This window comes from Podarcis erhardii (genome assembly GCF_964252035.2).
Source record: "Podarcis erhardii genome assembly, chromosome: 7".
Taxonomy (NCBI): domain Eukaryota; kingdom Metazoa; phylum Chordata; class Lepidosauria; order Squamata; family Lacertidae; genus Podarcis; species Podarcis erhardii.
The window spans coordinates 5430803-5453724 of record NC_138511.1 but is presented as its reverse complement, the minus strand read 5'-3'; the positions used below and the strand labels follow the sequence as shown (position 1 = coordinate 5453724).

The following is a 22922-nucleotide window of genomic DNA, read 5'->3' as shown; positions in this document are numbered from 1 at the left end:
GGGCACAAGATGTGGGACACAACATTATGCTGGCTGACTGGGAACAGTTATGGACCACAGGTATGAAGTTTACGGCATGTAATGCCTTAAGAGAGAATACTATGAAAATGATATACAGGTGGTACATGACACCAGTCAAGCTCGCAAAAATATATCATTTGCCCGATAATAAATGTTGGAAATGTAAAGAAACTGAAGGTACATTCTTTCACCTTTGGTGGACGTGCCCAAGAATTAAGGCTTTCTGGGAGATGATCTATAATGAAATGAAAAAGGTATTTAAATATACCTTCCTGAAGAAACCAGAGGCCTTTCCCCTGGGCATGGTTGGCCAATTGGTGTTAAAGAAGGATAGAACTTTTTTTATGTATGCCACAACAGCAGCAAGAATACTCATCGCAAAGTATTGGAAGACACACCTGGGAAGAATGGCAGATGAAGGTGATGGAGTATATGGAGCTGGGGGAAATGACTGGCAGAATCCGAGACCTGGGAGAAGAGTCGGTAGAAGAAGATTGGAAGAAATTTAAAGACTATTTACAAAAATATTGTAAAATTAAGGAATCTTAGAAGGATGTTGGAATGAAGTTATGTGGTTTTAGCAGTAATGTTATAAAGGAGACCCAAAGGGCCATTAGTCCAACCCCTTATGGGTGTGTGTGAAACGTACTGTTTATGCCCGTCTCCGCAGCAGCTGTTTGCACCAACATGGCGGCGGTGCTGCTTCTGCAGGAGCTCTCAATGTCAGCAGCTGCGAGGCACTTGGCACGCAGGGCAGGGAGAGAAGCAGCAGCCGTGGCCTCCACCAGTGGCTTCGGACCCAGGTCACTGAACACTTCCACATGGCAGCTGGCACAGGACCAAGCTCAAGACACGCAACTCATCACAGCTGATGAAAAGTTGGGCATTTCACCTTTAACAGGTGTACCAGAGGAGCATATCAAAACCAGAAAAGTTCACATTTTTGTTCCAGCCCATGATGCCATGCAAGCTGGTGTTAACAATACAAAAAAATGGAAGATAGAATTTGACACAAGGGAGCGCTGGGAAAACCCACTGATGGGCTGGGCATCTTCCGCGGATCCTCTGTCCAATGTGTTGATGACCTTTTCTACGAAAGAAGTTGCTATAGCCTTTGCTGTGCAAAATCAATAAATTGAAAAACATGATTTCAAAAATGAATTTTAAAGTTGTCTGTTTTCCCTTACGTGAAACATGCGTGAAGTTTTGGCTTTGGTAAAATTTTGTTGTTGCAATACTCTGTGAGCAAAACCATTTAAATGAAGGGGGGAAACCAGGTGTGCATGCACAGGTAAACTAATCCTTGCATACCTGTCCATAATGGACATCTAGTTCCTGTAACTTCCAAAGGGCAAAGAAGTACTAACTGAGGATGGGGGCGGGGGGGGGGGGGACAGACAACAACACATAGCATGAAGGCATCCCATCAAGCGCCACACACTAGTGTGGGAACATCAAAGCGGATTTAAATGGAAAGTCCTCAGAAGCAGAGAAATCAGAACTATGTGACAGTTGTGCATTAGCCCCCTGGAGTGTGCACAGCCTCACACCCATACAGCAACAAGGAACACAACACACCATGGGATAACAGACTGTCACAATTTGCATGTGGGATTCCATCACATACCAGCAAATTCAGATTGCCCAACTAGCACAGAGTTTTTTTGCCATTTTTTCTGCTTCTTCCCCCTGCCCCAAAACTGTTTACAGATCAAAAGCGATGGGAGAAATGTCTTTCTGCATATTACCTGTCCAGTAAGAGCAATAACCAGCAGTTGTTACTTCTAGGAGGCTGGAGAAGAGACTCACCATCATTGCCTTCTCCGACATTTGCCTTTTGCTGCTGTGTCAGCCTCCTCTGGAGAAAGGATATGGGAGCCAGCTGAACCGCATTTAAGCCAGGCTCCTTGGAGAGCGGCAAGACCAGAAACTTCATCGTTGGTTAACTCTTGTTTTGCTCTGTGGTTATGTACTTAAGCCTGGATGATTTGGGGGTTTTGTGGGTGGGGGTGTTTGTAACATTGAATTTATTCTGTGATTGCCAATTTGTTGATTTTTGTGATTTCTGAAATCACTGACCTGCTCTGCATTTTGTTTATTTGCATTTCTAGTGGTCTGCATTGTGATGTTTGGCATGTTTGCTGTTACAGATAGGTAGCCGTGTTGGTCTGCCATAGTCAAAACAAAACAAATTCCTTCCAGTAGCACCTTAAAGACCAACTAAGTCAGTTCTTGGTATGAGCTTTCGTGTGCATGCACACTTCTTCAGATACACAGTGTATCTTTCATGCACACGAAAGCTCATACCAAGAACTGACTTAGTTGGTCTTTAAGGTGCTACTGGAAGGAATTTTTTTTGTTTTGGCATGTTTGCTGTAAGCCGCTCTGGGCGAAGCTCATTGTGGAAAAGCGGCACATCCATCCGCACAGCAGAAAAACCCCGAATGAACGCTCAATAAAGAGTCAGTGTCGTATAACCTCCCCGCGAACTCTAAGCATACAGTCCAGTTACTTACTTCCATCAAGGATCTCATCGGGCTGGGCGAGATCGTTTCACAAAAACGTGACCCCTGATCGGCCGAGGTGGTCCTGGCTCCTTGCCTCTTCCCTCTCCCGCAGCCCCGCATCCGAGGCTCCCGTCTCGCGGGCCACAGAGTGGCGCCCTGCTCCTCCCGCGCCAGGGCCAGATGCGCGCTACATTTCAAAGGCAGCATCTCCCCCCAGGCGCAACGAGGTCTGTGGATCGCCGCCGCAGCGCACCGACTCAGACCGTTGGCTCCCTCGACCCCGTGCTGCCTACACGGACTGGCAGCGGCGGCTCTCCGGGATCTTGGACGGGCGTTTCTCTCCCCGCCCTACCTGGGGAGCTTCGGGGTGCCAAGCAGGTGCCCTTCCCCTGTCGACTCCTGAGCAGCCGCCTCCTCCTACTCCTAAGTAACGCCATTAAAAACAAGTGCCGCGCAGCCAAATAAAGCCAGCTCCATCGCCGGCTTCTCCTCCTCCTTCCAGCCCCTTAAATGAGAGGGGCGCATCCTTCCGGCCCACCCATCGGGGTCCCCCCACCCGGCTGGGGGGGCTTCCTTGTGCCAACGGCCCATTGCGTCACCGCTCCTCCCTGCAGCAGAAGACGAGGCAGCGCAGCGGCTCGGTGGCCGAGGGACGCGGCGCCTCTGGCTGTGCGCGCAGCCGTCCGGAGGGGGGCGCTCGGGGCGCGGAGGGGAGCCGCCCTTTTGTCATCACCCGAAGCGGACGGGGCGAGGCGGGCAGGTTGCCTCCGCCGCCCGGTTGCTGGGTCTCGGGTCCCTTTTGGATGCTGCTGCTGCTGCCGCCTCCTCCCCCTGCCCGGCATCTTCCCCACCTCCCTGGGCGGATCTCTTTCTCCGCGGCGCGCAGAGCAGCGAAGGCGCCCAAGGAGACCAGGAGGAGGAGGAGGCGCGAGGCGCGGCGAGGGACAGATCCGGAGATCGCAGGATGGGCTCCTCCGGTGGGCTCCTTTGACTGGGAGGAGGAGGAGGGACCGCGCCGCCGGGGAGGAAAGCGAATAACCGCCCCTGCAAGGAAGATGCGCTAAACGGGTAAGGAGGAGGCAAACCTTTCGGATTTCATCCGCACCTTCGACAAGTCGGCTTTCCACTTTATTGTCTCTGCTTCTGTTGTTGTTGGGTTTTTTTTTAAAGAAATAGGTAAAACCTATTTGGCGTTGAATGTTTTGCACCGGTGAATCTGTGGGTCAAAAGGTGCCCCCCCACCCCACCCCATCTTGCAGCAAAAAGGAAAACCCCAAGGTGCTGGGGCGGCTGCCGCTGCTGCTGTTGTTTTTCGTGGGCTGCTTGCTCCCTTCGCCAGCGCGCGAGTGAATTCCCAAGAGCCCAGGTGGTGTTTCTTGAGCTGGAAGCGGAATATAGGTGGGGATGGGGTGGAGGTTACTCTCTTGCACGGTTTGCATAAACCAGATTGGCCTGTTTTTGCAACAATTTTAAACCGACCGTGGCCAAAAGCCCTGTGTGCTACAACACAGCAGCAGCCCATTGGACAGAATTGGCTGCTGGTCATCTTAAAGTGCGTGCGTGTGTGTGTGTGTGTGTGTGTACACAGGTGTATTATGGACACATTGATCCCTAAAAATGAAAACCTTCTGATCTGGCTTTACATGCCATGGAGATTCTCTGGCGTTTGATCTCTGGGGATTCCTCTGGTTTCCTAGGCAGCGGGTTCACACATAGATACTTGGCAACAGAGGTGGGTCTTAGCTCTGCACTTTGAAGTGACTGGAAAATGCTGGGAAGTGTCACTGTAGCGGCTGATTCTCTGGGCCGGATCCAGGGTCCTCTTTGTGTCTGTGAGGTTCTCTTCCTCCACCTTGTGTGCGGTTAGGAAGGAGGACGGGAGGGAGGACTCCTGAGCCACACTTAACCTGGGCTTGGCCTCATCCCTGCTGAATATTCATCTCTTTCTTTTGTTTTCTCACTGTCAAAGCAAGCTCCTCATCGTGAGGGCTGCTGCAGCCATGGCTCACCCAGTCTCCTCTTCCAGGAGGTCTCATGAGTCACAGCCCCTGCGAAATAATCGGAACATGCTCAGTAGGTCTAAGGAGGAGAGAGTGTGTTGCAGCCCTGAGCTTCACTTTGAAAACAAACCTACTTCCCTTTCCAACTATCAGGTCTGTGGTAGCTCTAGGTGCTGCTGTTTATCAACCAGGGTCATCCATATTTTTATTTATTTATGCATTTATTGCATTTATATCCCAACTTTTTCATCCAATGTGCTCAAAGTGGCATATGTCGTTCTCCCTCTCCTCATTTAATCCCCACAACAACCCTGTGAGGCAGTGACTGGCCCCCAAGGTCACCCAGTGAGTAGGAATTTGAACCCTGGCCTCTCAAGTCTTAGTCTGACACTCGAACCACTATTCTTCACTGGCTCTTGTCAGTGCTCAAACTACAGAATTCTGTGATGAGACCCCGTAGTTCCTCTTTCAGAATGCTTTGAGGTGGGGGCATCCTTTCACCCCCTCCCTGTTTTCAAGAGAATCTTTCCAACCTCTTTCAGCCTCTGTGGCTTTGGGCCTGGATGAGGAGGAGTGTCTGCTTTGTTGACTCAAGCAACGATCTGCTGGTGGGCCATGTTTGAATTACAGGGGAGCAGAGTGGGGTCCGGCTGGCTGTCCTCCTTAGCCACTGTTTTCAGAAGGTTGTGGGAGCAGCATGGTTTCACTCCAGTAGAAATGAGTCACAGATTGGGGCCCACGGATTGCAAGAATGATACCCTATTCTTTCTCATCTTCCCTGTAATTTGAGCATTGATCCTTCTCTTGGTATTTCACAGAGTAACAGAAGCAAAATGGTAGGAAAGGGGAGGCCTCTGCCCCAAAGTGCTTACAAGCTAAGTACTGGGGCTAATGGGAGTTGCAGTCAAAAACATCTGGTGGGCATGATGAGACATCAATAATGTAAAGCTCTCATCCTGGCTTCCTGCCCAAAGAATCCTGGGCGCTAAGAGTGGTTAGGCGACGCTTAGCAAACTATGCTTCCCAGGTCACTTTATGGGGGAAGCCATTTCTCTTAGGGCAGATTCACAACATGCATTTAAAGCACAGGACTTCTATATCATCCGATTTTCGGTGTCTGTGTCTGTGCAGACACGATTTCCGGTGCCGCAGAAACAAGTCCGCGCACCGGGGTGTGCCGGTTTAGTGCAGCATGCGGGGACGTGCTGAGCGAGCGGCTCAGTTCAAGGGGGGCTTGTGGGCCAGTTAAATGACCCCCAAGGGCCACTTGTGGCCCGTGGGATTTAGGTTGCCAACCCCTGTTTTATGCTATGCAAATATAATGATGCAGGAAAAACCGTGAAGCCACCAGTGCCTCTACATAGCTCCATCCTTATTTCAGACATCACTGAAAACCAGATATGACTTCCCACAAAGTATCCTGGGAACTGTAGTTTGTTAAGAATGCTGGGAATTGTACGTTTATGAGGGGGAACTATAGTTCCCAGTGTTATTTGGGGGAAGTCATGTGCTTTAAATCTATATTGGGTATGCTTTAAATCTAGGCTGTGGCTTTGACCAAAGTCTGCTAAAGCGTGTCAATGTTTTATCAGGCTAAATTACTGTGGGTGGGCCTGATTTCCTTCACAGGGTGAAGGGAGTTAACCCTTTTTCTGCCTACTACCATCCCCCTTCCCCAACTGTTTGTGGCAGGAGGGAAGCCTCTGTTGGTGTCAATGGGATCACTTTCCCTCGACTAACAGCAGCATTCAGGAGAAAGTGCTCATTGCGGGTGTGGGATCAGAGGAAAGTGTTTACTGCCTCTCCCTGCATGCTGCAGACCCAACCCAAACATACAGTGGTACCTCTGGTTGTGAACTTAATTTGTTCCGGAGGTCTGTTCTTAACCTGAAACCATTCTTAACCTGAGGTACCACTTTAGCTAATGGGGCCTCCCGCTGCTGCCACCGTGCCATCACTGCACAATTTCTGTTCTCATCCTGAGGTAAAGTTCTTAACCTGAGGTACTACTTCCAGGTTAAGAGAGTCAGTAACCCGAAGTGTTTGTAACCCAAGGTGTTTATAACCCAAGGTACCACTGTAGTGGATTTGGGGTGGGGGCGAGGCACCTACAGCTGCTGCTTACAGTTGTAAAAAGAGACCCTGCCCTTGAACCATTAAGCATCATGTTACGTTTAGCTGCAAATTTTGACAGCGCAGGCAACTGTGAGTCAAATTCCGCAATGGAATGGGAGCCAATGCCATTGCATGTGCTATCCCTGTGCCTGTCTGTCTCTGTTGGGCATGAGGACTAAAGGGTGTGGGCAGCATCCCAGCGAGAGACGTTGGGTAGCCGGGTCTCCGGGTTTGACCTCAAGTGCCAGGTGTGGGGAAGAGGGGGTAGAACATTGCATCACGCAAGAAAAAACCTCGAACTGATGGAACCTAGGAAGCTGCCTTATATGAGTCAGACCATTGGTTCATATTGTCTACACTGACCGGCAGCGGCTGTCCAGGGTTTCGAGCAGGGAATCTCTTCCAGCCCTACGTGGAGATGCCAGCAGGGACTGAAGCTGGGATGTTCTGCATGTGTGGAAGATGCTACAGCCCTTTCCCTCAGCACTGTGTTGAATACAACACCTTGTTGTGCTCCTTGCTGCCCGGGGCTCCTTTGGGAGGAAAGATGCGTTAGAAGTGCTCAGTTAGATCGCTGAGGTGACAGAAGGGGAGCTTGCCCTTGTTTTCATCCATGAAAGGTCTGTTATCACCAACTTTTCAGTTAATTTATTGTTTATTTCCTTATTTATTCCCTAGCATTTATACACTGCTTGATTGTTAAAAGAAAACCCTCAAAGCGGTATACAAAGAAAATAAAACAATAAAATTATCAATAAAAATCAGCCTTTGAAACATTCAAAAGATAAGATCAGGAATAAACTAAAAATGCACAGCAACATTTACATGTCTGGGTAGACTTGTCTTTAAAAGCTGTTTTTAGCAGGCACTGAAAGGAGTACCGTGAGGACGCCTCTCTGACGTCAGTAGGCAGGGAGTTCCAGAGTGCAAGTGCTACCACAGTAAACGGGCCATGGACTTGTGCAAGCAATCTTCCTGGGGAAACTGTTGACATTGCAACTTCTCGGCCCCAGACACACTGACCAGATGCTTGGAAGCTGTGGCTGGGTGGCCGCGTGGGAGCCGGTTGAAGTTAAATCCTTTGAAGACAGAGGTCCCCTGGCTGGGTCAGGAAGACATGGGGTTGGGGGGCCAACTCCCATTTCTTGTGGGGGCTCAATTAGTGCCAGTGCCTTCTGTCAAGAGCTTAGGTGTAACCTTCGATGCCTCCCTTTCCATGGAGGCGCAGGTGGCATTTTCCCATCTCCGCCGTATCAAGCAGTTGGTCCCTTACCTTTCTCGCCCTGATCTGGCCACAGTGATCCATGCGACGGTCACCTCCAGGCTTGATTATTGTAACTCGCTCTACGCAGGGCTGCCCTTGAAGCTGACCCAGAAACTCCAGCGGGTGCAGAATGCAGCGGCGTGGCTCCTTACGGGGTCCTTGCCATGGGATCACATTCATTCAGTGCTTTACCAGCTGTACTGACCCCCAGTGGAGTACAGAGTCAGGTTTAAGATGCTGGTTTTGACCTTTAAAGCCCTATGCGGCTTAGGACCCTCGTACCTATGGGACTGCCTCTTCTGGTATGCCCCGCAAAGGACCTTAAGGTCCACAAATAACAACACTTTGGAGGTCCCAAGCCGCAAGGTGGTTAGATTGGTTTCAACTAGGGCCAGGGCATTTTCAGCACTGGTCCCGACTTGGTGGAACGCTCTGTCACAAAGAGGCTAGGGCCCTGCGGGACTTGACATCTTTCCGCAGGGCCTGCAAGACAGAGCCTGGCCTTTGGTTCTGCCTGGCCTTTGTTTTGGACTCAGTAGAACCCTTATGTTTCCCTTCCCTTATGGTTTTGATTTATGGGCTGCTATTAAAATGAGGCTGCATTTTAAATTGTATTTTAATCCGTATTTTAGTAAACTGATTTTTGTTTGTTTGTTTGTTTCCCCCATTATGTTTTATTGTAATTTTATTCGTGTTAGCCACCCTGAGCCCAGCTCTGGCTGGGGAGGGTGGGGTATAAATAAAATTTTATTATTACTATTATTATTATTAATCCCTACTCTCTTAGTCAGAGGTGGATTTAGGGAAGCACGATCAGTTCAGTCGCACTGAGTGCAGATCCTCAGGGGCGCTGCAACTATGATGTGGAATGGAAGGCAAGAGGTGGGACGGTGCCAAATTTTGGTGTTGTACCACTGACTTCGTCTTCTTCTACCTGGTTTAATATTTCTCTTGAAATGGGCAAGAACAGCCTACCCCAACCTGATGCCCGTCAGATGTTCCTGGACCACAATTCCCATCATCCTGTGCAATGCTGGGGCTGATGGAAGCATGACAGTGCCAGCTGGAGCTGATGGGAGCTGCAGTCCAAGACATTGGGGTCGGGGCAGGTTAGTTCCATTTTGCATCTGGTATGCAACCCAGCTGGTTGCTTAGACCATTTCCTCCTTTTATCCCCTTCCCCTTGTCCCTTCTCCCTGAATAAATTGTGTGCCCGTCTTTGGAAGCTCTTCCTAATTGCAGACACATCTCCTTGCTCTTGTAGGCTTTATGTTCCAACGCTCTACGTGGCTTAGAAAAAGCTACATTTCTGTTTCCATGGTTATGTTTGGTGTTAAATTCTGCCTCATCCAAGGATGCAGCAGACCGTTTCCAGAATTCTTGGATATTCCCTCTTGCTGCTGCTTTTGAGGCGAGGTTTCTATTTCTGTCAGATGCAATTGCACAAGCGTTATGGTCAAATAACAGTAAGAGAACAAACTAGAGGTGGGTGAACCCTCCGAGGCTCTACTCAGAATGGATTGGGATTGAAGGGGCAGGCATTCCTGGGGGAATCCCGGGGGGGGGGGGGACGACCCCAAATCAATGCAATGATTTGGAAAGGTACCATCGAGCCACCTCTTCCTTCTCCTCCTCCTCGGAGGTTCAGGGTTAGCGATGGCAGCCATGAAAGGCTATTTTTAATTCCTTGTTCCTTCCTTCCCTTCTTCAGTCTAGAGCCACCTGAATACTAGCTCCATGTAAAATTAAACTTGAAATTAGCATTCTTTTCTGGGTGACTATTCCCAGGGAGCACATCTATTTATGTATTCAGCTTTCAAGGCATGCTAAAATTAGGATGTGAACAGTTTTCAACACCTTTGCATTACTCCTTAGGCTATAGGCCTAGTCATTACATACTAGGGAGCCAGCCTCATTTAGCTCAGTTGGACATTATTATAAATCAGCCTGCATAGGAGTGCATTGCTGGCGGCCCTGTTTGCGCTTATCATGCAAGCATTGTTTACTGTGACAAGGACAGGCCATAGTAAGTCTCAGGCTTGCACAGTCCCGCTTCCCTTTCCTCTTACTTTGGCTTCTGTTTTAGGTTAAGCATCATTAGGAACCCTAAATGGTGGTTTATCATAACTGTGGTTTGTCAAAACAAGCCAGCTTCTTAGATTATGGTTGAAAAACAGCTGGTTTTAACAAGGCATATCTCAGGTTAACCCAAAATCTGTCAGGTTCAGGCAAAATGGCAAACTGTGGTTAATCTAAAACAGAAGGCTGACCAAAGCAAGAGGGGGCAGCAGGGAGGCCTCAAGTCTGAGTCTCACTGCAGCTTGTTCACAGAAAACTAAACAATGGCCTGTAAAGCGGGATGAGCACCGCAACCCCAGAGTTGTTCGTGATTGGACTTAACTGTCAGGGGTACCTTTACCTTTACCTTAGATGAAGGGCAGTATAGAAATGTAATTAATTAATTAATTAATTAATTAATTAATTTTCTCCATTGATTTAGGGTGGCAGAAAATTTCCCAGTTCAATATTTGCCAGAAAACCCACCATCCCTGGATGGCAGCTATTTGCCGCTAAGGCCACTGAGTTCCTCTGGTGCTCTCAGACTCCAGCATCCTTTCCCAACAGGGTGCTCTCTCCCATCTGCCCCAGCATTGTATGGTCACGCTGGCTGGGGCAGCTGGGAGCCCAAACACCCAGAGGGCACCAGCTTGGTTGGCGGAGGCTGGGCAACAGTGTCCCTTCTCACCATTTCTAAGGTGGTGATATGGAGTGTGAATGTTCAGGGTGGCTGTTTCCTCTGCCTGCAAGCCGGCACCGCCAGATACTCCATGCAACAGGACCCACGGCAAGCTTCTTCACCCCCACCCCCACCCCCTCTGATTCACCATCTGCATTATGGAGCCATGTATTGTTTTGTGCCTTGCTAGATGTTACTGGAGAGGCAAGAGGTTGCCGCGATCGGTGGAAGTCTGCCCATGGCTGCTGTAGTATCGATTTACATTCTGAGATCAGCTTGATTTATTAAACTGCAGGCAAATGCTTCAAAAGTTGAGGGGGTTTTCTTTACTTGAGTCAAAAATGGTGCTGTCATTAGAGTCAAAACGCCCAAAAGGGTGGGGGGTGGGTGGGTGGCTGTGTTGGTAACCTGGAAAGTGGGTAGGAAAGAGACCGGCTTTATTTTATTTCTGTGGTTCATCCCCAAAAGAGATACCAGAGCAGTAGGGCCTGTTAAATTGTTCAGCTGTCAACTTCCAAAAATGAGGGATGCTAAAAAGTTGTAACATAACTTGGGAATTCAAAAGATATTTTGGTTAAATAAATATAATTTGGTTTTGCTTGATAAGTAGAATGTGGGTAAAATTGCACAGGAATCATTAAAAGCATGTGCAGTTATTTCATATATATATATATATATATATATATATATATATATATAGCATTACATGACACTTTCAAAAGGTACAATTATAAGTCTTTGGTTTTCCAAAATCAGTTTATGTACTTTATCAAACATAGACTTAACAAGCTAAATGGCAAGCTAAATGCTCCCTACTGGAGCAGCCATTCCACCACTTTCTCAGTGGGAGAGATGGGAAACAGAAGACTCATTCGCTCAGCTTCACCATAAGACCAGCTCCACCAGGCACCTCCTACCCCTGAACTGTGCCAGCCAGTCGGTCGTTTTAAGAACTGTTTCAAGATTGGCACCTGAGTTTGATTTCCCCCTCTTCCTTCCCTCTCCCTATTCCTTTGTGTGCCTGTTTCTTTTAGATTGCAAGCCTGTGGGCAGGGACCGTCTTGTTTTGATTGCTCCTATTTAAGCCACTCTGGAATTGACTGAAGAGCAGGGTACAAATGCTCTAAATAAATAATACTATAGGCAGAAGTAAGAATAAATCAGTTTGCATTTTAATTCCTAATTCACCCTTTCTGAACCAATAAGCAATCCGGAACACTGTTAATCCTTAAAAATCTGCATTTTTCTTTATTTTTGTGATGTCATTCTTCAGTGCAAAATGCTAATATTATTAGTGAAAGTATCTTACAAACCTACACTGCATTACGATAAAGGGCTTGCAGGAAAATTTGATTGCATGCAAAAATGCTCCTAGAAACGCAAGCGGGTTTTCATCCTGTCTTTTTGCAAAGAAAAATGTGCAAATAGACGCTGAAAGAGGGCAAGTGGAACTTAGGGCTGGGGGAAAATGAGAAACGGAGAAAGAACTGAAATGGACAGATTCGCCCATCCGTGGCTGCCAGGCATCCGATATGCTCAAGACAGGAAGCTCCACTAACAGCAGAGAGTGTAGAGAGGAAATGTGGGCCGCCTTCCGTACATGATGGAGAGGACATCAGTCTTTGTTTCAGTTAATCTGGTAGCTGTCGTGGATGCGAAAACTCTATTCGGGAATTTGCTCCGAGCCAAATCCACCAAGAAGCCTTTCTCTCTCTACTCCCGCATGATGTTTCATTGTGAAGGCACTCCTAGCACCATATCCCAGAATGCCTCCCAGCCCCAGGCAGAAGTGTCAATTATTCCTCTCGCGTTGGCTTCTGCTGCACAAAATCAGCAGCAGAGTTGCAAGAGAGCTTTCGCTCAGAGTTGCAAGGTGCACATAGGTTTGTGTTGGGCTGGCTTTGCTCAGCCTCTTGGAGCTGAGCCCTGCCAGGCTGACCCTGCCATCCATGCTGACCTTGACACACTGGCTATGGCAGAGTCCTGTCGTTTCACTGCTTTCCCTTGGGCGAATCTGCTCAGAGCTCAGAGCAAACAGCAATTTGGGTTTCCTCTGGATTAGCTTTAGCTTTTGCTCCAATTTATTACTAAAGAGTGGTTTTCCCTTGGAAAGGAGCAGGACAAAAGGAAAAGGGCTCAGACCAGTGCTTTCCAGGCACGGTAGAAGCGGAAGTGTGGATGAGCCCTCAGAGATTGAAGGAACCAGGAACCATTGCCTGATGGATCCTGCTCAGGTTGTCTTGCCTGACGCTGGAGGCATGTGGCTCTGTGGGATGAGGCTGGTGGCCTCTTTGCTTGGTCCTTGCCTATCCTGGCCAGTTAAAACAGCAAGATTGGGACTGAGTGAGTGGACCTCTGAGGCAGTTAATCCCTCTCTGAGGGAAGGAGTTGTTCCTGACAGCCTGAAGAAGCCACTAGGAAAGTCGCACCTTTAACAAGTCAAACTTGCTCTATCAGTGTTGGTGTTGTTGTTGAGTCGTTTAGTTGTGTCCGACTCTTTGTGACCCCACGGACCAGAGCACCCCAGGCACGTCTGTCTTCCACTGCCTCCCGCAGTTTAGTCAAACGCATGTTGGTAGCTTCGAGAACACTGTCCCACCATCTCATCCTCTGTCGTCCCCTTCTCCTTGTGCCCTCCATCTTTCCCAACATCAGGGTCTTTTCCAGGGAGTCTTCTCTTCTCAGGAGGTGGCCAAAGTATTGGAGTCTCAGCTTCAGGATCTGTCCTTCCAGTGAGCGCTCAGGGCTGATTTCCTTAAGAATGGATAGGTTTGATCTTCTTGCAGTCCATGGGACTCTCAAGAGTCTCCTCCAGCACCAGAATTGAAAAGCATCAATTCTTCGGCAGTCAGCCTTCTTTTTGGTCCAGTTTTCATTTCCATGCATCACTACTGGGAAAACCATAGCTTTTACTATACGGACCTTTGTTGGCAAGGTGATGTCTCTGCTTTTTAAGATGCTGTCTAGGTTTGCCATCGCCTTTCTCCCAAGGGGCAGGCGTCTTTTAATTTCATGAATGCTGTCACCATCTGCAGTGATCATGGAGCCCAAGAAAGTAAAATCTCTCACTACCTCCATTTCTTCCCCTTCTGTTTGCCAGGAGGTGATGGGACCAGTGGCCATGATCTTCGTTTTTTTGATGTTGAGCTTCAGACCATATTTTGCTCTCTCCTCTTTCACCCTCATTAAAAGGTTCTTTAATTCCTCCTCACTTTCTGCCATCAAGGTTGTGTCATCTGCATATCTGAGGTTGTTGATATTTCTTCCGGCGATCTTGATTCCGGCTAGGGATTCATCCAGCCCAGCCTTTCGCATGATGAATTCTGCATATAAGTTAAATAAGCAGGGAGACAATATACAGCCTTGTCTATCAGTACCCTTGTGCTAATTTTCCAATTTTGGACAAGGCATTGTTGTGGGCTGTGGCCTTCCAATGCCAGAAGGTCTTGGGTGATGCTGATGGTTTAGATCTGTCTTAGTCTGATTTTAGGTAAGGCTTTAGGATGGAAAAGGCATCCTGGTGGGTGACTTATGATGGGAAATGGGCCATGGAGATGCTGCTCTCTCAGTGCTCCTCAACCTCTTGGTGGCTTTTCATACGACTGACTGTGGATTGTCTATCAGAGTTTGGCTTAAGGGATAGTGTTTTGAGAAAATGCAGATTAAAAGAGGAAAGGCAGTGATTTGGAGGAGACCATCATGTGGAAAATGGAGAGTGAATGGAAGTGCAGGAAGCTCACTATCCATGTTGAACGACACCATAGATGAGTTGGCTAAGTTTGTTGTCTCAAATCACTATCATTTGGAATTTATTATTCCTGTTGTGGTTCTTAATGGTGTCAGCCACTTCACCGAAGAGCTGGATATCCTATGTAGTCTGATAGGGAACCTGTTCTCTTATGCCAGAAAAATGGCTCTGTCTACTCAGAGAAGTGGAAGGGAACACACCTGAAACCAAACCAACAAAGACTGAGCATTCTCAGCTATCATGCAATGCTAGCTGGCTGTGTGTGTGTAAAAAGAAGGGGGCATCCTGGAAGAAGGCACGGCTGGCTAAGTGACTGGAATGTTTCTGACTACACCTCCCATCAGCCCCAGCTTCAAACAGCCTTGCAGGCGGAGGCTGGTGGGAGTTGCTGTCTAAACTGCCTGGAGGGCACCAGGCTGGGGGAGGCAAACTTATATTCCATAATAAATTAGCTGCTCTTTAAGGTGCTGCTGCAAGACTCTTTGTTGTTCTTAACTGAATCACATGCATTTGGAACTTCTGACATTTTGTGTAGATAAAAGCAAAGATCACATTATTTTTTTTAAAATGGGTTCAAGTGATTGTCTGTGAATTGGGCATGAACTATTCCCCCCCCCAACACAAACACACACACATGAGCAGAGAGCACAATGGTTTTCTGCAATGTGACTTGGTTGCCTGCACTCAGGGGCAGTTTGAAATGATGGGTCAACAATCAATGCTGTATATATATCGCAAGCCATGTTCTCCCAAAACAGCCTCGTCTCCTGGCCCTTAAAATGTCATGTCTGTCTTCACCCTAAAACAGCAAATCCTTTCCTGGAAAAAAGGACCATCTCTTTCCTTTCTGGCACCAAATGGATTTCTCCCCTCAAAGACAGCCTCCATATTCCTCATTTCATTTTTATTTTTTTATCAATCAGGAGAGAACAAGAGAAAAGAGGCCTCCTGTTTTGCAAGATGAGAAGCCTTGTTCCTTCCCAAGGAACCGACATTAGCAGTTAAGTGGATTAATATGGCTCTTTTGGCTGGTTTATGCCACGTTAGACCCAGGGATGGAGATAATTCATTCTGTTTCAGGCCAGCTCCTGGCAATTCTTTGATGGGGCAATATTTTTGTGTGGAAAATCACAGCAGGGAGGGTTTTTAAGTGACCAGGCCATGACTCCTCCACTTCCCTATCGATCCCCGCTGGCTTCCTCTCTCTCCCATCTGTTTGATTAGGTCACAAAATACATATCGATTTTTCTTCCTCTTTTATGTAACTGACATTTGAGAGATGATTCACAGCTCCATCAGAAAACTGTTGCATCCAAGGGCCAGAGACAAGGTGTGGCCAAGATGCTTAGACGCCAGAAATGGGACCCTCCCCTCCAGCTGACTGGCTGTTGCAGGAAGGGCACCACTGGGCCATGCTGTGATTGATTGATTGATTGATTGATTGATTGATTGCATTTATGGTATATCCCACCTTTTTCTCCAAGGAGCTTAAGGTACATGGCTCTCCCTCCTCTCATTTAATCCTCACAACAACCCTGTGAAGTAGGTTAGGCCAAAAGGCACTGCGCTGCATCCTGGCTCACTGAGAATTTGAATCTTGGTCTCCCAAGTCCAACACTCTCACCAGTATAGCACACTGGCTCTTTATTATAAATTCTTTAATGCACCTTTCCCTTATTGCCAACTTGTCAGGTCAGTCTGCTTATCTGACTGCCCTCAAGATAACAAGGCAGTCTTCTTCACCTTGTACACTCCAGATGCATTTTTGTATATTATTTCCACCAATGTATGCATTTATGGACACTTTCCCCCTAGTACAGGGGTGCCCAAACTTTTTCAAAGAGGGCCAGATTTGATGAAGTGAACATGCATGAGGGCCGACCTTTTTTTTACTCCAAAGTTGTTGAGCTTTTTCCAGGAGTGAACTTGTTGAGCTTTTAGGATTTGACACCAATACATAAACTGCCACGGGGGCCCAGATAAAACCATAAAACCAGTTGGATGGCCAGATTAGACCTCCAAAACAGACTCTGGACATGTCTGCCTTGGTATGTGGACTTTTGTACACATTATTTGGTTGGAGGACTGTAACACAAGATTCAAAGGAAGGCTGTGTTTTGGTTTGCGTACTGCTCTGGGAAGTGTGGAAAGGGTAGTTTTGCCTTTTAAGTGTGAAGTTAATTAAATCTGAAGTTATGAACTGTCAAGTTAATTTAATTAGCCATGATTCCAACATTGCAGAGGGTTGGACTAGATGACCCTTGGGGTCCCTTCCAGATCCATGATTCTATGATTCTATGACTACAACTCCTAGCCAGAGCCAACAACAGTAGTGTGAATCCTGGGACTGATGGGAATTTTAATCCAAAGCATCTGGAAGGCTTATTATAGGGAACTCCCTTCGCCTTCAGCATCTGGAAAGCCCCCCCCCCCCCCAGATATTCAAAGGTTTGGGAGGAAGTATAGTGTCCTGCTGCCTGTTCTTTTAACGGCATTTCGCCTCTCTGATTACATTAAAAGCTGCTTCTTTCAGATCAGTGGGATAATTCCATTTGGCCCCATCCATCACAGTGTGCTTAATAGAACCAGCCCAGTTCATTTGTTCAGAATTATAGGCATATTCATGCTTAACCTTTCGCCCCGCTCTTTGCAGGCACAGCTCTGTGCTTTAAAGCTTCATGTCTGAGCACCCTTTTTTTTGATCCAGAGCTGTCTCCCCAAAAACTCACTCTTTAAAGCTCAATCAGAGCAAACAGCTATTTTGGTGTTCCGCATATTGCCTTTTGCTCTGATTCAGCTTTCAAGAGCGGGTATTTAGTGTAGCAGCTTGACTCTAGACATGTTTACTTGGAAGTGAATCTTACAGTGGGACTTACACCGAAGTAAGAAAGCATAGGGTGCATCTTTCACTGCTTGAACGAGTGGCTAAGACTTCACCAGCTCAGCAATGAAGAACCTGGAAAAATCTGCATTTGTCTTTGTCTCTAAAGGTGAGAGATTTGCAAAGGCAGCCCATAAAGGTGCGGCATAGGCCATTGTGGCCATCACTTTAATGCTATACACTTTCAAGGCCGCAGGGATGAATAAGGCCCCCTCAGAGTAGAAAAAACGGAGGAGGGAGTGTGATAGGGCTTTTGTCTTGTTTTGAAGATATTCAACGTGTGCTTTCCACCCTAAATTATATTGAAAATAAATTCCTAAGTATTTAAATTTGTGTACTTGTTCGATTTTCGTGCCCTCCAGTTTCCATGAATAAAGTTTTCGACTCCTTGAAAATATCAGAACTTTGGACTTGGTGTGGTTGATAGACAGATGATTAGAATGGCAATATGTCGCAAAAATCTTTAGTGCCCTCCTTAAACCCACTCTGGAGTAATGTGGTATAATAACTTATAAACTTTGTAGACATAAATAGTGTGTTGGGGGGGGTGAAGGATCTAGAACACGGTTACATCATCCAGGGGGACTTTATTCAGCTTCAAACTCCTGATAAAGGGATGGGTGCAAACCAGACAGGTGTGCTTGTTTGTTTCCTTCAGGTCTAAAGTCACAGCACACAGCAATTGCTAAGCTTCCTGTGCTGGTCCAAAGAGCAAAAACTGTTCTCCAAGACACCCCTGGTTCAAATGTCTCCTCGCCAATCAACTCTCTCTGGCTTGACTATATGCAAGGAGATATCTAATGGCTTCAGAGTGCCATCTGCTCTGAGGGAAGGATGAGCTATTTGACCTACCTTACAGGAATGGCAGTAGGATTGTTGAAATTATTCACGTGAAGTGGTCTGAGGAGACTAAATGCCAAGAGTGGTGTAGTGCTTAGCCTCTTGGGCAAAGACTGGGGAATCCGAGGTTCAAATTCCATTCATTGGGGTGGATGCACCAATCCTAACATACCTTACAGGGTTGTTGTGAGGATAAAATGGGAGGTGGTAGGACCATACATGTGTGTGCCCACCCACCCCGTCCTTGGAGGAAGAGTAGAATAGAATGTATATAAATAATTCATATATGAATGTATATGAATTATTATTAAGCAGCTTCCACCTGTTTTCCCCTCCATGCTGTGCTGCCACCCAGTCTGAGTCAGCAGTGGCTAGCTGGGGATCAAGTGTGCAGCTGGCATGACTCAGCTAAGATGCCGTAGATGCAAATGCCACATTGACGAAGCAGCACAGCCAACCGTTTAACCTTCTCCTGAGATGTTCTCGTGCTTTTAAATGTAGCTCTGGCATTTCAGTGCCTTGGCATTTTCCCAATGGACGGTTCCATCAGTCATGGCTGGCATGTTGCTCAGCTCAGGACAAATGCCTCCCACCCAGTGGAAAAGGAGATTGACAAGATGGAAGGTGTGCAGAGCAAGGCAACCAAGAGGCTCAAAGGTCTGAGAACCAAGCCTTAGGAACAGTTGAAGGATGTTTAGCCTAGAGAAGAGAAGAAGACTGAGAGGTGGAAAAGAACTTTCTGGCAGCAAGAGCCATTTGACAATGGAACAGACTGTCTCAGAAGGTAGTGGACTCTCCTTCACTGAAGGTTTTTAAACAAGAGTTTGCAGTCCCTTCTCCTGCCAACCTAGCAGTTCGAAAGCACAAAGTACAAGTAGATGAATAGGTACCGCTCCGGCAGGAAGATAAACAGTGTTTCTGTGCACTGCTCTGGTTCGCCAGAAGTGGCTTAGTCATGCTGGCCACATGACCCGGAAGCTGTACGCCGGCTCCCTCGGCCAATAAAGCGAGATGAGCATCGCACTACTGAGGGTAGTAGTGACAGAAAAAGGGTTGGTCAGATCTCTGACCCACATTCCACTTTCTCGCCTTCAAATCACCTCGCTTAGTTTATCCATTCTGCCAGGTCTTTTTATTTTTAAAAAATGTTTTATTCAGTTTTATACATATGGATATGTATAGATACGTGTCAAGAAATATATACCATGATGAAATATATACCAGGCTTTCGTGTTGGGCAACTTACACCTCCCAGGAGTGAAGCTTAAATGTCTTCTACATTACATGCCTGATTCTTCTACGTCTGTGTCTTCTTCGGTTGCTCATCTGCTATGTTGAATTTGGTTTCTTGCAAAATGCCGCTGATCCAGTAGGAGAGATCTCTTTAGAGTCAGGCTGATGGTAGCACTTCCTGTGCTTGGCTGGACCTGCTGAGCCGAAGCTGTCGGCCTCCTGCTGGTACCAGGACCAGAGTTGGCATTTGCCACTGGGCAACTCTCTGGCTAGCATGCAAGCTGTAAGTCAAGCCAAATGGTCAATGGCTATGGGAGGCCTGACCAGCCTGACAACAGCCAGCCCTTAGTTAGACCCTCACGGGGTCTCTGCCATGGGAGCATATTCACCCAGTGCTTTTCAAGCTGCACTGGCTCCCGGTGGAGTACAGGGTTAGATTTAAGGTGTTGCTTTTGACCTTTAAAGCCCTTCACGGCCTAGGACCCTCGTACCTACGGGACCGCCTCTCCTGGTATGCCCCACGGAGAGCCTCAAGGTCCATAAATAGCAACACCCTAGTGGTCCCGGGCCCTAAGGAAGTTAGATTGGCTTCAACCAGAGCCAGGGCCTTTTCAACTCTGGCTCCGGGCTGGTGGAACGCTCTGCCTCATGAGACCAGGGCCCTACAGGATCTGATTTCTTTCCGCAGGGCCTGTAAGACAGAGTTGTTCCGCCTGGCCTTTGGCTTGGAGCCAATTTGATTCCCTCCCTCCCTCCCTCCCTCTCTCTCTCTCTCTCTTTTTTTTTCTTTTCCTTCTCCTCCTGCGATGAGGCTACATTTTAATATTTTAATGTTCCATTATTTTAATGTTGTATTTTATTTTTGTTTTTAAGTTGTAATCATTCATCTTGTTTTTATTATTGTTTGTAAGCCGCTCTGAGCCCGGCCTTGGCTGGGGAGGGCGGGGTATAAATAAAAAATTATTATTATTATTATTATTATTATTATTATTATTATTATAGGTCAAGTTCCCATATTTATCCAGTTCTGAATGTTCAGTTTTATCATGTTGCAGGTGCCCTGGGGGCTGAGGGAATACTGGGTTATCAAAATGTAATTTTCCTATCCAGTTTATCTCTCTCTCTCTCTGTGGTACTGGGTCAAACCACTGGGTTAAACTCCTAGCCCAGTGCTGACTTTGCTGCAAACCTGCAGGGACCTCAGGCGTGGCTCATTTCTACTGCTGCTAACTGTGCTCATTTAACAGCAGATGACCAAGACTAAAGATGGGACCTGCTTCCCATAGACCAGGTCTTCAGCTACCACATTCTTCCTCCCCCACCTCCATTGATGAATCTGGTCTCTTATCAGCTATTTTCCGTTTGCTTTGCCGTTTTTATCGAGGCAACGATGTGAGTGTGGGGCTTTTGCTACTCGTCCTCAGAGGAACCAGGTCAGCATCCAGTAAAGTGGTACCCCCTGGAACTGAGAAATTGGTTGCCATAGTAACCCCTAAGAGTCTAGCGGGCCTGAGAGTGCTACGGTGCGGAAGGCAAGTCCACAGAGATGGGCAGCTGGCGAGGAGAGTGAAAGTCTGTTAGGAGAGTTAAAGAGTAGCTTAAGTCATGGCAAGCCTGAGAAATAAGCTCTTGCCTGCATCCCCCTGATTGTAGGCATCTCTCAAGGGCCAGTGGGTTAATTGTGCAGCCACAGGGCCAGGACTGATTGTGTGGGTCCTCCCCAGAGAATTGGGCCTCCTCCTAAAACCTGCAAAGGGCACTGAAATCCTAAGTGTAAGCCTGAGGATCTGCATAGGCCATCAGACAAACTCCCTTCCCTTCTATGGGGTCTGCCTCCCTCCCACCCACCCCTCCCTTTAGTGCTACTGTTCCACTTTAAACATTTAAGGTTGTGGCAAGGATGCCAGCGAGATAATGTACCTATGCTGATGCACTGTAAATGCAATGCCAAAGCAGAGGAGCAGATGGGGCCCCATGGGGGTGAGTGTCTGGCGCATCGTAGAGCCACGAAGCAATAATGCGGGGAGTACTATTTTAACTCGCATGCTCACACTTTCCTCCAGCCAACACCATTTTTCTTTCCAGCTGAGATCTGTCCACCAGCAGCAGTTTTCTGTGGGTGCATGCAGTTGTGCACTAATCACACAAGAATTCAATTTAAATGTCTTTTTGCTGTTCTTGATCGTAACTATGTAAAGCCATGTTTAATATTCTGGCAGTCCCATCAGGAAGAAAGCTACAAAGAAAATACCTAGGTGCTGCATTGCAACCAAGTCGAGGCAAATAGGAGCCCCGAGGTCTGGGGCAAAATTTGGAGGAGGGGGATATTCAGAATCATCCCTCTGGGTCGGCTCACAGGGGCCGAACTGCTACAGAACTGCTACAAAGGGCATAATCCCTTATCTGAATTAACGAGACCCCCGTTTCACTTGCTGTCCTGGTCAATCTCAATCTTTTAAAAAGTACATAAATCAAAGGCTTTGACTTTTCATCAGCTCTTAAGCCAAATTTCCCATTGAGACCAATTAAAAGTGCAGGGCTCTATTCTCAGTGGGTGCAAGATATTACCATATAATTAAAGTCAGCTGAGATACTGAGGCTTGCACTAGACAAAGGTCCAGAGTTTCTGGAAGGATGGGCAGAGATCGTCAGTTCTAAGGAAAGCAAGCAGCCAGTATGTAATAATATATATAATAATATTGCTCTAGCCTACTTTCTGCTCTTCTTCAACTTTGTCTCCGCTATCCATTTAGGCTAGCTCCCCCAGCTTGGTGCTGGGTGAGGCTGATGGGAACTGTACTTCAAAACTAGCATGGTAAAGGCTGCATATACCCAGCCTGCTTTGTCTCATGTCCATTAGCCACCCTGCCTCTTGACCATCCTCCCTGACCCTCTCCAATCCCTGCCCCATAGCGAAGCTTTGCCCAGACAGGTAAACAAACGCCTTGTGCCCATGGGCACAAGGGAGCTCAGGTTCCTGGCTTGGAAAACACATTTTTTGTTGTTGGTGCTTTTGAAAAGTGAGTGGGCCCAGGGAGCATGGCTAACCCGGACACGGAATCTTTTGCTCCATGAACTCTTGGACAGAATCAACCTTCCTCATGTGCTTCAGCTATAGAATTGGTGTTTATGTTTCCGTGCACCTTATTTAAGGAATGTTACACAGCTCTTTGAAAAGCAAAGGAAGTGTGTTGATGTCATATTTTATCCCAACTGAGCAAGAAGGCCTAGTATCATCTGACAGACCCTGATCTGGCAATATGGCCCCCAGCCCACAGAAAACCTCATTCAATGGGGTGCAAGATGACAAGAACAGCCCTCCAAGGGGGACTAGTAGGGGACCAGTCAACCGATTTCAAACATTTAAAAAGGAACTGACTGCACAATGGGAAGAAACCTTGAGACCTTTGGTGGAAATAAAATGCAGAGTTTGACTCCTGCCTTGATGCTTTGGTAACTTCAACTTTCAAAGCTCTGGATGTCAGCCTGGCCAAACGCAGAAGAAATTCAGCTCTTGAGAAGGGAAAAATAAAATAATTAAATCAAAACTGGAGGAACTCAAAAATTGCAGCCAAA

General features: G+C 47.3%; 2 protein-coding genes across 3 annotated transcripts in view; both read left to right on the top strand.

Moving 5' to 3' along the window:
- Positions 1-683: 683 nt before the first annotated feature.
- NDUFS4 (NADH:ubiquinone oxidoreductase subunit S4) lies at positions 684-1155 on the top strand (the record flags this gene model as incomplete). Its single annotated transcript, XM_081871482.1, has 1 exon — positions 684-1155. Exon 1 carries the CDS (start codon positions 709-711, stop codon positions 1153-1155), a length of 447 nt encoding a protein of 148 aa, XP_081727608.1. The 5' UTR covers positions 684-708.
- A 1932-nt stretch (positions 1156-3087) lies between these two features.
- The window catches only part of ADD2 (adducin 2), a gene marked incomplete at its 3' end in the record, with an annotated part of 65350 nt that continues 45515 nt past the window's right edge, over positions 3088-22922 (top strand). Inside the window, exon 1 of one of the 2 annotated variants that reach the window (XM_081868442.1) lies at positions 3088-3596. The remainder of the gene's footprint in view (positions 3597-22922) is intronic. The other variant, XM_081868441.1, reaches the window with a different exon arrangement.